Source organism: Cryptomeria japonica, chromosome 10, assembly GCF_030272615.1.
Source record: "Cryptomeria japonica chromosome 10, Sugi_1.0, whole genome shotgun sequence".
In the NCBI taxonomy this organism is placed as follows: domain Eukaryota; kingdom Viridiplantae; phylum Streptophyta; class Pinopsida; order Cupressales; family Cupressaceae; genus Cryptomeria; species Cryptomeria japonica.
Window position 1 is genome coordinate 491,042,310 of NC_081414.1, and position 17,206 is coordinate 491,059,515.

At 36.9% G+C, this 17,206-nt stretch overlaps 1 protein-coding gene across 1 annotated transcript in view; it reads left to right on the forward strand.

The window, feature by feature from the left end:
* Positions 1 to 16,854, forward strand: part of LOC131039426 (glycerol-3-phosphate dehydrogenase [NAD(+)], chloroplastic) — a 169,341-nt gene extending 152,487 nt beyond the window's left edge. The window contains exon 9 of the mRNA XM_057972190.2: positions 16,603 to 16,854. Within this exon, the coding sequence (XP_057828173.2) occupies positions 16,603 to 16,617 (15 nt within the window). The 3' untranslated portion in view covers positions 16,618 to 16,854. The remainder of the gene's footprint in view (positions 1 to 16,602) is intronic.
* The last annotated feature ends 352 nt before the right edge of the window (positions 16,855 to 17,206 follow it).

Consider the following 17,206-nt stretch of genomic DNA (forward strand, 5'->3'; position numbering starts at 1 on the left):
TTAACCCCTGCCTGTGGGCAATTTGCGTCCTCATGGTCGCCTGGCCCACACCAACGGCAGAGGTGCTGAGGGGTGGCTTCCTTCGTGCAATCACGGGCGAAGTGCCCCCACTGATTACAGGCCCTACATTGGATAATCGGGCGTCCCTTCACATCGTATTGGACCCTGTTTCTGGTGGAATTATTATTATTCCCCCGTCCGCCTTGTCGGTTTCCTCGGTAGCCTCCGGAAGATGCATTATTGTTTGAATCCGATGTGGAGGGTTGCTCCTGGGCAAAGAGCACTTGCTGGTTACGTGCCTTCAGATTGTATGGGCATTCCTTCGTAGAATGTCCCATGATCTGGCAGATGTCACAGAATGCCTTCTTGGGACAGGCACCCTTTGTGTGGCCGCTCTCCTTACAATCCGTGCACCACAGTTCGTCCTCCTTGCTTGTGGTCCCCTTCATTGTCTTAAACTCTTTTAACATCCGTTCCATATCCTTCTGAAGGGCCGTGACTTTCTTCTTCGGCTTCTCATCACTGCTACTCTCCTCTTCCGACGTATCATCTTCAAAGGATGACGAAGATCTATTCTTCTTCTTTTTGGCCGTCTTATTTTCACTTTCCAAGTCCATGGCCCGGTTGTATGCATCATCGTAGGATGTCGGAGGCACGATTTTCATCTTTCGTCGTAGCTTAGGGTTCAAACCCTCGACAAACCACCGCTTTTTTAAGCCATCAGCCGGTTGGCTTTCCATCTTTCCGACTAATTCCTTCAGCCGGCGGCCATACGCCCATACGGTCTCCTTCTTTCCTTGCTTTGTTCCATAGATTTCGGAGACTATCTCATTATCATCTCGGAGAAGCCGAAATTCCTTCTCGAATGCTTTCTTCAATTCATCCCACGTAGTTACCCCGGTTTTATCCAAGTCTGAATACCAGTCAATAGCCACTCCTCTCAGTGTGGCGGGGAATTGCTTCATCCATTCATCCTGGTCAGTCACCCCGTTGGCTGTCCAGATGGTTTCGCATGTACGGCAATGTCGTGCGGGATCATCTTTGCTATCCTTTGTGAACTTTGGCAATTTTTGTTTACTCGCCATCCCACCACTGGGTCTCGCTCCTCTAATTCCTTGTGTGCTTGTACCTGGCGATCCTCCGCCTCCTGCAATTGAACCTCCACTCGTGGGTCCTCCGGAAAAAGTTGCTGACACCGAACCAAACAAATTGCCTCCCGTACGGTACCCTTGTGCTCCCTTGGCACCTTCAGTCGTACCGTCACCTTCCGTTGTCTCCCTCCGGTTGTCCTCTGAAATGGACAAATTCTTGAGCAAGTCTCTGGTAGCGTCGATCAGGTTTAGACTTCGCCTTGTTTGTTCCACCAACTCTTCGCGGCTTCTTACCCTACGATGGTATTCTGGCGAACTGTAGAGTTCTCCTTCGGCACCCTCCGTGACTCCTTCTGGCAGCCCTACAACAGTGTAGACAGTGTAGTTCTCTCCGTCTATCTCTGCCTCCGCAGCCTCCATGACACCTCCTGGGTTCCCTTCGGGCAACCCCTCGGCCGGTCATCTCTCGGCAAGCTGCCTTAGCCTGCGCCTTCGTTCTATCTGCTGTCTGAGATTCAACGCGGTTTGTGCCACTTCCCATTCGTCACTCTGTATCTTTTTATTTTTGTCCTTATTTAGTCTATTGGGCATAAGTCAAAGGTTCAATTTCCTCCTGGCCTGGCGCCATCTCATTCCGTTTCCCATCGGCTGTTCTCTTCGTAGCGTTGCAGGATTTGTTGTCGTCGCTCTTCTTGGGCAATCTCCTCCAGGCGGGCCTATTGTGCCAGCGATGCCTCTGCAAGCAACCGGGGGAGGTGGTTCATCAACCGGTTTACTGCCGGGCTAACCTCCAGTGCTGTCCACACGGCACTTGGTGGGATTTCTACCTCCGCCGCTTCTCGTCGAACGTATGTCTGAATGGCTACCTGGAGCAAAATTGAAAATTCTCGCGTTGCCGTGTCTTCTCCTGTATAAAGTTTTGTCCGCGCGTCGTCGGCCTCCGGGTTTACTTCACCAACGGGTAGGCCCATTGTGTCTGTGCGCCATCCGTGTCTTCCGTTCCCGAGTTCGTCTAGGCAGCAGCGCCAAATGTTTGCCCTCTCGGGTAAACGGTTAAATGCAGAACATAAATGCACAGAACATAATGGAAATATATTAAATAACCAGCCTCTATATTAATTCCACAGTCCATGTACAATAAGTGCTTATAACATTACATCTGACACGACTAACATGATCCTTTCGAAGAAAAGGTAAACAATATATAATACCTGAAGGGGCGCGACACAACCGTCGCAACTCCATCTACCTACCCGTCTGCTAACTAACTGACCGCCGTAACTCATTATTACCGACGACAACATAAACATAATATAACAACATAACATAATGATTATTCCCGTCAACACCATGAAGACAGAACACAATAGAGGAATGAAACTGCTGCCAATGGTTGAGTATGCAGCTGCATTTTGCTACAGTCTGCAATTGAAATGCTCACCTAGTAAGCAGACAATTACAATAGGTACAATTAAAACAAGTTTCTTTAACTAAACATGTGGAATAGTATCAATGCCTGGGGTTGTCCATGATTGTGAATAGTATTGGGGAAGACCTATAAAGAAGGTCCTTGAAGGCTTTGGGGTTCATAGATAACCTCTCTATTTAATCATGCTTATGGTACACGGGTATTTCATCATATAAGTACTTGTCTAGCAGCAACAAAAACATTTGAAGCTCCATGAAGGTATCTAAGGGGTCGTGTGCCTAGACTTTGAGCTTCCAATAACTTGATCTCATTGGAAAGGACCTACTTTGTAAAAATGAACTGCTCTATTTTGTCCTAGGAGATATCTGGAAGACACTAAATTGCTAGAATTTATTTGTTATATGGCGAAATGAATTACAAATAAGAAATTAGAAAGGGAAATGGCATTTATCCATAAGTCTAAAAGAGTATTGAGCTGTAATTCTACGCTACTAGGTTCTTGGGATCTGTTCCACTTGCTCGCTCTATGAGTGTTTGGGTACAAGAGTGCTCATGGGAGCACCTGGGGCGTCCAAGGCACTCCTTGGATGCTCCCAAGCATTCCCAAGCGCTCCCACAAGCACCAACACCTCATGGATGCCAAAAACAAAAAAAAACACTTTTTTAACTTGCCTAAAGTGGTTTGAAAACCCTAAAATGCCCCTGAAGCCAAATTTTGCCTCTATCAAGCTTCATTTCTGTCCTTAAACACATTGCTCAGCTATTTTTCTTCATTTTTACATTTTGAAGGGTAGTTGGTTTTTTCAAAGGAGATCAATCACCAAGAACCAAAGGAGCGAAGATTACTTGCACAAAGAAAAGATCTAATCATCTAAGGTAAGCATTTTAATTGATTCTTTAGTTTTTAACAAAAAAATTCAAGTTTTTGATTAATTTTTTAGAAGTTATTTTTTTATTTTTTATTTAAATAAAGAAAAAAAATTTGCGCTCTGTTATAATGTTTTTTGGTGCTTTTTTTAACATTCATCATTTTATACATATTGTAGGGTTGCATATATTTATTTATTTTATAATTTCTTATAACAACAAAATCAAATTGTGATCTATTTGGAATGGCCACTTGTTCAAGTTTAGTGGGTATTAATGCAAACAAAAAATTTAAATTTGATCAAGCATCTCCCTTATGGAATAATGTTATGATGCTTGAACAACTTCTAGGTGGTGGGGCATTCATTTGAGATTGTGATGAGTGCAAAGCCCAATTTAAGAGCTCGTATAGTCGAGTGAAATCTCACTTATGTGCACAAAGTGGGAAAGGGATTAGAATATGTGAAGGAAAAAATAAGAAGAGGTTGCCAAAAAATAAAATTATGGCAGTCATTAGAAGAAGCTGATGTTGTGAGTGAAAAAACATGATTGAGATCTCATCTTTTAGCAAAGAGATTATCAATGAGTTTACCTACAGATTTAGTAATATCCTCCCAACATCCTTTCTTGGAGACACCCTCTATCCAAGTAGAAAATCCCACTTCTCTCAAAAAAGGCCCATTGGACAAGGCATTTCAAAATGAAGCAAGAGACATTGCAGAGGAAAAAAATTGCACGTTGCATTTATTCCAATGCTCTTCCTTTCAACTTGGTGAGGTCACCATATTGGCAGGAAATGGTGAGGGCAATAAATAGTGCACCTTCTAGTTTCATAGGTCTTGGGTGTGAAAAAGTGTGCACCACCTTATTGGCAAGAGATTTTGTTTTTTAGAAACATTACTCAAACCAATTAGGGATTCTTGGATTGAAACAAGTGTCTATTGCTTTTAATGGATAGAAAGATTGCAAAAACCAATCTTAAATAAATGTTATTGTAGCGTTTCCCAAGGGGCAATGTTTTTGAAGGCGGTTGATTTTGAGAGCTGAGGTAAATCAAGAATGTAAAATTCCTTTTCAAAATCCTCATTGAGTCCATAGAGATGGTGGGTCTTGAAAATGTTGTCCAAAGCATTATGGACAATGCGAAAAACTGCAGGGCTGTAGGTGCTTTGGTTGTTAAAAAGTTATGAACACATTTTTTGGACACCATGCACCGTACACTCCCTTAACTTGGCAATGCAAGCAATTTGCACTCAAATAGAGTGGGTGAAAGCTACATACCAAGAGGATGAGGAGATCCAAATGTTACCATATGTCACAAGGAATTTTCAGGACTTTCTCGAATTTGGTATTGTTAAGGTAAATTCAATTTAATTATTTAATTTATTTTTTATTTTATTTATGCCAATTTACTTATATAATATTTTTTAATGTGTTATTAACTTATTTTTTTACATGATCATAGGTTGATGAGACCCTTTTACATCACACACTATCATTTTGAGAGGACTTATGAAAGTGTGAGAGGCATTGGGTGCCATGGATATTAGCAACTATTGGATTATTTGGAAGCAATCAAATTTAGAGAGAACCTAGAAAGTTAAGTCATTGATCCTATTGATGGGCTTGTGTGGACTATGTCTTGAGTTTCACTAAGCCTATCATGAGTTGATCAAGTTTGTTGATACAAATCGACCATGTTTGGGGTAAATCTATGATCGTATTGGCTCCATGGTAGAAAAAATAAAGGTCATAATAGCACAAAAAGAGAACCACCCCAAAGAAACATTTTTCCAAAATGTGGAAAAAATCATTCATCACCGCTAGAACAAGGTGAACACACCATTGCATCTCCTTGCATATACATTATCTCCCAAATACTATAGGTCATAGATACTTGCCCTGCCAAGGAGAACACCACCATATAGAGATAGTGAAGATGTTAATGGGTATAGGCAGGCATTCAAAAGATTCTTATTAGATCTAGAAGTGGTGAAAAATGTTAGGAAAGTGATTAGCACGTTCATCTCAAGACAAGATCATTGTATTTGTGCTCTTCAAGACCAATACAATGTAGATGCTTGTACATGGTGGTACCTCCATGGGAAAGATTGTTTGTTCCTCCAATATCTTGCAATCAAGATTCTATCACAATTTTTTTAATTTTTTTATTTTTAACATTTGTATTTTAGACTTTAGTACTTACCATTCTTCAATTTATTTTTCATTTTTTATTTGTAAGTTGTGTTGGTTTTCTTCCAATTTCAACAGGTTGCAAGTTCTTCCCCTCAAAGGAAATGCAGTACGTACTCCTATATCCACTCAATGAAGCGTAACTGTTTAGCTGAAAAAAAAAGCAAAAGACTTGGTTTATGTCCATTCCAACTTGCATCTTGTATCATATAAGAAAGTACACTAAAGGAAGCGTCAACGAAGCATTGTGACATAGCTCATGAGTGTGCTAACTTGGATGCATCTATTGTAGAGCTTGCTAGAGTCACCATAGATGATGATGATGAGACTCTTACACATGATGCGCTTAGTTGTAGTGGCAATGCATTTACTTGTGGTACAAATAATGTTGAACTTGAACCAAATGATGACCTTGATCTAGATCCTTTTGATGATTGATGAAGATTGGAGACAACTATACAATTTTTTTATTGTATTTATTTCGATTTTGTAATTGTAATGATTTTCATTTGAATTGTGACCCTAGATGTATATGATATATGACATAATATTGAAATTTTGAACTATCAATTAGTATTTATCTTTATCACTACCATTGATCAATGATGAAGTATCATACTATCAAATGTATTTACAATTCTATACATTTAAAAAAAAAAAGTGTATATATATATAGTACCCAAGAAAAAAAAATTGTCGTACTGGCATACACATACCTCGTACCCATACCTGATCTCATACCAAAACCAGCAACTTAGTAATTATTGTATGAGTATGAATGTTTTTTATATTGTACATGGTGTTCTCTCAAAGGATATGGATGATTTAATAAATAATATCTTTTGTCTATTTTTTTCTATGAAAGATCACATGTAATTAGTCATACACAAGCAAAATGAACCATTATGGAAGATGATTGGTTGCTCTTCCACACGTGACTCTTCATCTTTTGTGAGTAATGAATGATTTGCATCAAAAAAGGCAATATTGAAATCTAGCCCACAAGGTGGTGCTACTCAACCCTAGGAGAGAAACCCACCAAGTTGTATGTGAGGCTTCATTCCATAAGGTAAGAAGATATAGATGAGCGTAGGGAGATCTAGCATCCACATCAATGTGTGCCAAATAAAATGTTGATGCGGGACTATCTAGGCCTTGACTAAGTAGTTGATTGGTTTTTGTGTTGACATCAACAATAGGTTTGGAAGTGCCACCTTAATCTAGAGGAGTAACATCTAGTTCAAGTAATGTTATGAGATGCTACAAATCAACAAGTGGTGCATCCCATGGTAGGACAAGCCTGTTGAAGTTATATAGTTGCGAGAGAGCCTTCCTCTTGCATTGGTGATTTATTTTCATATCTTCAACGTGGCTAGCTCCTCCATAACTGTTCATCCAGCATGGCAAGCATGACATGTGCATTCGTCTTCCTTTCTCATGCCGTCGGTGAAGTTCACCACTTGGATTGTTGTCGGTGGCTTATTTGTCTTCTTCTGTTCATACTTGTCTCTTCATCTACTGCTTTTCATGAGTTATTGTGGGTGTGTGACCGTTTCTTTGGTGTGGATGTCTTTTGGTATTTCTGCGACAGCTATTGGTATCGACGTCTCCAAAAAGATAAGGTGTTCAGTTCAAAATTTTATATATGTTCTTATTGATGCATGTTCTGTTCTCCTTCGGCAACATATGTATTTCTGAATCATGCAGGGTGTGGCATAGTTATTTTGTGTGCTTCATCATATAGTCACGTGTAATACTTTTCAGTATTTTTGCTAAGTCTGAATTCTAAGATTTTCGGCATTCATTGTTTTATGGAGAACAATTGATGTGTAATTTTATGTTTTGAGAGGAGTGTATCATTAGTTATCATTCTGTCAAGGAGTTGTATCTGATAAGAAAGCGATTCAGACTTTGTGATAGTCAATTGAAGCTTTCAATATATGTATTGGTCATTTGAAGTTTTCAATAAAGTTATTACTTTTGTGGGTTGGGTTTTTCACCCTCAAGTGGAGGGTTTTCCCAGGATAAGGTTTTGTGTTGTTGTGCTCTTGTTTTAGTACTTGTTCTCTGTTCTATTTCTTTTATTCTGGTTCATACTTAACATGGTATCAGAGCAGGTCTAAGGAATCGATCCAAAACCAGAAGTATTAAGTTTTTTTTATCTCTTTTAGTTGTTTGTTTAAGCCTTTCACAATGGTGAATGGGTTGAAAGTAGAAGACAGACTCAATGGTTCTTCAAATTTCTCTTCCTGGAAATTTAGAATTCTGATTACTCTTGAAGAGAATGATCATCTTGACTATGTCAATTGAGATGTAGCAGAACCTTTTGTTGATGCTGAGAAAGTTCAATGGAGAAAGAACAAGACCATGGCAAAGAAAATTCTGATTGATTATGTTAAGGATCATCTGGTTCCTATTATTTCTAAGTTGTGTTCAGCCAAAGAAATGTATCAGACTCTGAAGGACCTATACGAATTCAACAACACCAATAGAGCTCTAGCCCTGAGACGTCAACTGCTGCATGTTAAAATGGATAAAGAAGAATCAGTTGTTTCATACTTCATGAAAATTACAGAGTTAAAGGATCAACTCAATGCAATTGGAGAATCTTTTGCTGATAAAGACTTGGTGATGTTAGCCATGAATGGACTTCCCAACTCTTGGGAATCTTTCATTCAAGGTATTAGTGGAAGAGTGATCTACCCAAGTTTGATTGGTTGAGAGTTGATTGTATTCAAGAGGAATGCAGATTGGAGGCGAGAGGTATTGGGCGTAATCATCATGATTTGGAAAATCAAGTCCTTGTTACTCATTCTTCTATGGAAAAAGGCAAAAGAAAAAAGAGGGATAGAGACAGAGAATCAGATCCTGTTTCAGAACCGAAAAAGGACTTATCCCATATTCAATGTTATAGGTGTGACAAATATGGTCACATTGCTCGAGATTGCAAATTCAGGTCTTCTCATCTAGCTTCTTCTGCAGAAATCAACATAGGGACACCTCAGGAGGAGCCAAGGTCTAATGTAAATTCAGAGGTTTCTTATTTTAAAATGAGAATATGACATTTCAGCTTCAGAGGGAGCCTGACATTCCAGCTTCAGAGGGAGTTTGACATTTCAGGAGCCTCATTGTCTTGAAGCTTTTGTTAATGAGTTCTTCTCTGCGAGAGAAGTTCGAGGTGAAATCCCTTGTTAATGAGTTCTTCTCTGCGAGAGAAGTTCGAGGTGAAATCCCTTGTTCCACCCTCTAGGAGTAGCTATGGTGGATCCACCCTCTGGGAGTAGCCATGGTGGAAGTCATGCGTGTGACTCTATGACTTTATTTTTCGTTTTCTGATTCACCCTCTAGAAGTAGCTATGGTGAATATTGTTATGCTGAGATAACATTTTTTATTTGAGAAAATCTGTTATGAGTTTTTTGTTGACATCTTCTGGGTTGCAATTATGTGTACTTGTCATGTGATGACATATTGAAGATCTCTCTCTTGCTAAGAGGGAGTGTTGAAGTTATATAGCTGCGAGAGAGCCTTCCTCTTGCATTGGTGATTTATTTTCATATCCTCAGCGTGGCTAGCTCCTCCGTAACTGTTCATCTAGCATGGCAAGCATGATATGTGCCTTCGTCTTCCTTTCTCATGCCGTCGGTGAAGTTCACCACTTGGATTGTTGTCGGTGGCTAATCTGTCTTCTTCCGTTCATACTTGTCTCTTCATCTACCGTTTTTCATGAGTTATTGCAAGTGTGTGACCGTTTCTTTGGTGTGGATGCCTTTTGGTATTTCCGCGACAGCTATTGGTATCGACGTCTCGAAAAAGATAAGGCGTCCGGTTCAGAATTGTATATATGTTCTTCTTGATGCATGTTCTGTTCTCCCTCGACAACTTATGTATTTCTGAATCGTGCAGGTTGTGGCATAGTTATTTCGTTGGCTTCATCATATAGTCACGTTTAATACTTTTCAGTATTTTTGCCAAGTCCGAATTCCGAGATTTTCGGCATTCATTGTTTTATGGAGAACAATTGATGTGTAATTTTATGTTTTGAGAGGAGTATATCATTAGTTATCATTCTCTCAAGGAGTTTTATCTGATAAGAAAGCGATTCAGACTTTGTTATAGTCAATTGAAGCTTTCAATATATTTATTAGTCATTTGAAGTTTTCAATAAAGGTATTACTTTTGTGGGCTGGGTTTTTCACCCTCAAGTGGAGGGTTTTCCCAGGATAAGGTTTTGTGTTGTTGTGCTCTTGTTTTAGTATCGGTTCTCTTTTCTATTTCTTTTATTCTGGTTCATACTTAACAAGGCCATCTAGTGGCTTCATTTAACTCTTTTATTTACTAAAGCATCTACAATTGCATTGTTTGCTCTTGGGGCTTTTCTATATTTTATTGTGGCAATTTGTTGGATTAATGCTGTTAATAGGTTTTGCATTGTGTAGGCTATGGTTTCCATCTTGAGTTCATTTTTAAAGCATTTGCACTGGAAGACTTGAATGCCTTACAATCTGCATTTGGGTTATGTGTATGTTAATGACGAGGCCATAAAAGGGTGTCACCAATTAAGCTTGTATTCTATTAAGAAAAATGTATAATGACGTACAAAATCTCATCACATACCCAGATAATTTTCATATGATTACTTGACAACTACCACTGATTATACATATTACATATAACTGTAAGCTTCAAAATCATTTTTGCTACTAGCAATAATATTACCTTCCTAGACACTATCTTGTGCTGAAAATATAAAGATGCAAGTGTACACGCCCTATTTCCATGAATGCATCACCATTAAAATATTCCAACACCATCTCTGGATACAAGAGATTAGAGACTGTAAGCTTTTTATATGAGCCAATGACAATTCAAAAGTTATGCCTAGAAGCATCAACAATGCCACAGAAATGGTCCTATGCCTCTCTTGCTTGTTTTAATTGCAGAACAGTAATTATATGGTTCTCAGTAAACATTTTAATGTGATTTCATTTGTTTGTTTGTAAGAAAATAAACTAAGCTTCTTATGATGTTATACAACAAATACCATAAAGCAAAAAATTTAGAAATACATTTGAGGAGAAGCTTCTAAAATAGGACATTATGAGTGTGTTCATCCTATATGCATAAATTTTCTCAAGTTAACTTATAAATATATATAGAAAACTTATATACAATTGTCAACTATCAAATAAGTGTATGAAACATTGAACTATTCTTTGCAAGTCTGTCTTTTACGCAAGGTCTATACTACAGTGATAGAGCCATCCTCAAGCCTCCACCTTTCAACACTTTTGTGGCTATTCAGGCCCTTAATTGTTAATTTTATGTAGACTGTCATGAGTATTTGCAGGACACTTCAATAATGCAAAATTAATTAGAAGTTGAAGGTCAAAACAAATTGGTGTCAACTTGAGAAGAGAGAATATAGGTGTCAACAGGGTGATTCCTTGGTGTCAATAACAATAGTGATGTTTCAGTCATGAAGAATTCTATGATGAAGCCAACTGTGGAGGGGCATGACTCTTGAATCATGTATACATTCAAATTGTTGTATAAGTAATGTAACAAAGAGATACAGCGTTATAGCCAGAGAAGTAAAAGGATAAGTATGATATATTAATATGCGATGAAAGAATGTGGGAAGAGAACACATATGAGAGATTCAGATAATCAAAGATGCTCCCTTTTGTATTGAACTTTACGAGTTGATATGAGATACATAAGTTTGATATGCATTAATGGGTTTCCATGAGTACATGTTGATACGAGTGATTGGATATGAAGTATTGTATCCTTCTTTAAAATTAACAATTTAGAATTAATTTTTCTTGGGTTTAGAAATGATTTATGTTACGTTAGCTTTGAGAGGGCATTTACTTTAATTTAAAATGATTAAGAGGACATAGTAAAGCCTAGAAAATACCCTTGAAAGTAGAGTTGAGGTTCTTGGAAACAAGCTGGGGAAGTATTTTGATTTTCTCATCCTTCAAACTCAACATTCTGCTCTTCAAGACCAACATTCTGAATGTAAGAGCTCTGAAGTTAATCAATGTTCTATCCAAAATTTGGGAAAAAAAAATTCCCTATGATCTCTTTAGAAAACTAATTGATGATGTCATCCTTGATAATGTTGATCACAACAGAGGAACCAAGAGGAAGAATAACTATGCTAGTATCTCAATAACTACCTAGGCATAGGTGATGAACTGACAAGTTCCAATACCATACCCACAACTGGTTCACACCTGCCCCAAGATCTGGTGTTACTGATCAGCAGCTCTGGCAGTGCAGAATTGAATTGATCATTATGGATACTGTGTGACCATTTTTCCGATGGAAAACAGCAAAGGAATTTTGTTTTTCTTGCTGTTGTTCATTGCAGGACCTGCCATCTCAACTTAATAGTTTCAGCAGTCTTTGTGTTAAGCAAGTTTTGTATATAAGCATCTTCCTTGTGTTGTTCATTGCAAAACCTACTATCTCAGCATTTCAGATTTAGAAGTCTTTGTTTTAAGCAAGTTCTGGTATATAAGCATTAGTTTGCTTCTATGTTGTTCATGTATACTTTTTGAGGCAACATTTCTATACTGCTTGCTCTTTTGTTAAATTCTGAGGGGTTGATCATGGTCTGTCTTAAATTGTTTGTATTAAAGCTCCTTGGTGACAGCTTGCCCATCTTTTATGGCCATTTGTAGCGTGTGTTAGCTATTTTTGGAACTTCTACCTATCTATTATTTGTATTTTTGGATCTAGGCATTGTACTCCATAGATATTTGGGTGGGGATAGTGACTATTTAATATAAATTCTATATTATGAACAGGTGCATCTAAATACAACAGTTATATACAGTTCCTTTGAATGCTATATAAATACATCAATGGCATTATATTTATGATCACCAGTTATTAAATATGTTGATATATTATTTGCAATTTCTTCCCCAACTAAGATTGTACAAACATTCAAACATATCACAATGCCAGTGAATTCTGTAAAAATGCTTTACCAATCTCTCCAACATTCTCTCTTAAGATGTGCCATTATTTTATCTCTTTTCTTCTCGTTGGCTTCATCCTTCTCACTGTAAATTAAATTCTCCTCCCATTTGTTATCCGTATAATCTTTTTCCACTCATGTATAATCTGTCTCCCTTAACATAAATTTTATACCCATTATACTATTTATCTAAGTTGTCAGTTCGGGTTCGGGCACCAGTTCAGTTCAGAACCAAGTTCGCCATATATATATATATATATATATATATGCATGCAGCCTAGAAGCATGAATTAAGATTATAATGTCACATAGCATCATATAAACAACAAAACCACCATAAACTTGTTAGATCTTGTTTGTGACTTACAACTGAAGAAGTGTTGAATGTATACAAATCATATCAGAGTACTGATGATCATGAAAGTGGCATGGGAACTCTGATGATCATGAAAGTGGCATGGGAATAAGATGCTAATTGCAATTTAGCTTATCTTTATTTTAGGAGAAGATTGGAACTCTAAATCTGTGTGGAGATCAGCTATTCTATTAAAAGCACTGTGTATATCTTGAATTGTAAGGTCTGATACAAGTTTAGGGATTTCTGTATTCTATAAGTCCAACTGCTTAAGTGTGGAAATCATAAGTGAGCTCAGGAAACTGAATATTTTTGTTGCTGTTCATAAGCCAAGGATTGTAAATCAGAATGAGCTAATGCATGGGTATTCTGCTGTTGTGATTGAGCACTGCTCTGGTATAAGGTTAACAACTAATAGGTCAAAACTCAATTGTTTGCTGCTTTGTTTTATCTTGCTTCAGACATAAACAAAATTTGAATAAATATATCAATTGTCTGTTGCTGTTCTTAATAATTTTAAGTCTTAAACCTGCATGATAACTTGCAAAGCAATCACACAAATCTGCAAGTCTAAAACACATATCTCTACAAACAAGAAACCCTCATTGCTATAATTTAATAAAATTTTACAAAAGAAAAACATAAATTGGGCGCCCAGGCTTCCAAGTTTGCCCTGGATGAACCAGCTTGCCCGGGCACAAACTTTAGCCAGACCTAAAGGTGGACCAGACCAGGACCTGAACCCAAACCAGGCTGGACCAGTACCAGGCCCTAAACCTTGTGAACCCTACAACTTAGATTATCTATTTTCATCTTCTCATTTTCTTATTAAGATTGCCTTGCTCAATGTTGTCACCTTTGTGTCTATCACTATTATCTTGTTTCATGAGCATCCTCCTTTCTTGTTTGTTGTCTTGTCAATGCAAATGCATATTAGGGAAAATTTGGTAAAAATGGAATTCCTAAGGATGCTAGTGATTTTTCATGCCCTCTAGAATTTTGGAAGTGATTTGGAAACCAATCCCAGAAGTCTTCTATATACATATTTCTTCTAAGTCACAAGTTTTTATCAAGATAATGAAAGTACCATAAGCATTGACATTATTTGTAAGCTAATAATCCTCTTAGGCTCACTACATGATTTATCACTAAGTTGCATGTTGATTGTATCATTTTAGCCTATGACAAGTACTACCTTTAAGAAACCCCATTAATTAGCATAGTTTTGATTTTTAAATAAATTATCAAATGATACTTCCATATTACAAATATTGATAAAGTTTTCACTCTACATCCTTCCAAGGTACCAATAGCTAATTGAAGATCTTGTCAACTATATATTTGAGAAGCAACTTTCCCAAAGTTTAATCAACTATATTAGATTTTTGGATTTCCTTTTAGACTTGTCTTTTATTAGGTAAGCAAGGATATTAAAAGGGCTCAAATCTTTGTACAAAGAGAAAGATTAAGAAAGAAGCCCAACAAGACACCAAAAGACAATCAAGAGTTGCAAATGCAACACGACAAAAGATTGTTACAAGATCTTACAATTATACTAACTCAAAGTCAAGTTGGTTTGAAAAATTGTTCCAAAGATTTTTGCTTTACCACAATACAAGGATCCTTCTCCCCTAAGCTTATTTTCTTGTAACAAGGAACATTCATAAGACCGCAAACAGATCCCTCATCCAAACTTGAAGCTTAAAACGAGGTGTCTATCATTGTATGGTCTAAAGGTGATTTCCTCTTATTATATTCCTTTTGCGCCTCCTTGAAGGTAGTGATGGACTCCTCAATAGTAGTAGGCATTTGTTCCCTTTTCCTGCAAATGTAATGGTATTTCTTGTTGTTCAAGCAAAGAGCAATAGCATGGCCCACTTTACCACAAGAATGGTAAACAACAAGAGAACCTTCAAATTCAATCTATTGCATCCAATCACCATATTATGAAAATAAGGTAATTTGAGTAGGAAGCACCTTGTCCATCTCCAAAAATACACAAAATGTAGCAAACAAGAAGCACTTCTTGAATTTGGTGATTGAATCAGTTGTACAATATTGCCCAAAAGAATTAGCAATAATCATGAAAATATTTTCATCCCAAAACTCCAACGACAACCCTGTTAGAAGTACCCAAATAGGAAACATGAAGGTTGTGTTGTTCATTGGATTGAAACATGGAGACTGATGTTTAAGACAAAGGCTATCCTACCCCAATAATTAGGAGCCATCAAGAAGAATCCTTGAACAATCATCCAAATAAGAAAAGGGAAAAAAAATTAACATATTAGCAACCTCAACCTAGCCTCTTAGCTTTCGTTTCCAAAGCACCCATCTTCTAACAGTATCAATGTTGAGACAATTACTGCAGAATCTCCCAACAAGTGAATTCCTAAACCAAGAAGATGGCTCAACAAGATAATTAAGAATATCAATTTGAATATGCCTTTCCACCTTGAGCTAATAGAAACCCTAAGGCAATCACCCTTGCCAAAACTCCTTGTAGCCACATCATAGGAATCTAATTGCTAGCTAGGGCATTACCAAAACTCCCAACAACCACATCATAGGCATTTAATTGTTGACTTGGAGTATCAGAATCCATCAACATGCAAGCCTCCATTTCACAAAGTCCCTCTGAAACCTTAGGGGAAAGAGCAACAATAACATGAGATGAAGGGACGAGAACAACAAAAGGAGTTAAAGAAACAACCACACTATCGCTTGCCACAACAAAAGACTAGTCATCGACCAGTAGAGGGAGAAGAAAGCCTTTATGCAGACTTAGAAACAGAACTCCATTATGGACTTCCTCCACAATCTTCTCATTAACTTTATGCCCTTGTGCCTTTAGACAAGCCTCAAAATCAATATCAAGGAGAAGTTTATCATCCTCACCAGCTTATTCTCTAGCCTAAACATCCTCAAAAAAAATACCATCAACATTGTCAGCCTTAATTAGATTGACCATCAGAAGAACAACAATATATGCTTGCCTATAGGGTTTGTGCCTTTGTTAGGGGTAGGTCAGCAGCAATAATAGAGGATTTTTCATCATCCAAAACCAAATTGTGTGCCCAAATGTCTTCATCAGAGAACATGACATCAAGAACAGCTTCACTAGAGCTGCCAAGATTACCATCATCCTCAGAGTTGCCTTTGCCATCGCCAAATATAGATTTCACCTCACTGTTCACCTTCACCCCCATGGCTTGCTCATGCTAAGGAGATATAAGCCATTCATTATAGTTCAAGCTATGGTATATGTTATCATCATGGTTGGCTAGTAGTGCTTCATTATCTTATGCCACTAGGAAATTGTTTTAAAATTTTAATGCAATATAAGGTTTTGAAATACATGGTGCACATTGTTATAAGAATAATGTAAATCAATAGATCTACATTCTTAGGATATGTGAGAAAACTTTAAAAAATTACTTTAAGATGTTAATGAAGTTAAAGTTTAGAAGATTTATTTCAATATTATTTTACGTTTAATAAATTTAGTAAGCATTGAACATAGATTTAAAATTACTTGAAATTTTTAAAAGTACAAAATGTAATATTTTCTTCACTTTTTAGTATATGCCTTGATTTATTTATAATTTGTTTAAAGTTTTACTTATATTTAATATATGACTTAACTAATTATTCCTTTTTTCCATGTTTTAGGTTGAAGAAGTTTAATTTGATTTGGCGAACTGTTTCCTTATGATATCACAACATGTATGAGAATGTTTATTTGGGTTATGGTATTTTTTTTATGGAAGCTCAAAATTAAAATGAAATTAGTTATTTGGAATGGAACATTAAAAAAAAATCAAATGATTTTTGTATTTCTAATTCCACCTATGGAGATATATGAGACTACATTTCTTTTTTCTAAGAATTTTTTGTTTTAAAAGCTTTACACTTGTCAAGATGAATCCAAGTCCTTTACAAGATGTTACATTAGTTAATAATTCGATCACAATCCAACAAATATAAAATACAATATTAAATTTATGTGAATATAATGATATTCATTTGAAAAAAAAAGGCAAAAGGTCAGAGGCCTATACTATATTATATATTATATCGAAAATAAAATAGGATTTACAATGATATTTTCTTTTTTTTGGGGGGGTGTGTGGAAGGGTGATCAATTTCAATATTATTGCTAATACGATTTACTTTGATCGGAAGGAGATCTTACACCCATATATTATCTATACATTTCATAACTTTTGTTCCCTGATAATAGTCGCAGTAAACTATGGAAGACCCAATTACAGAT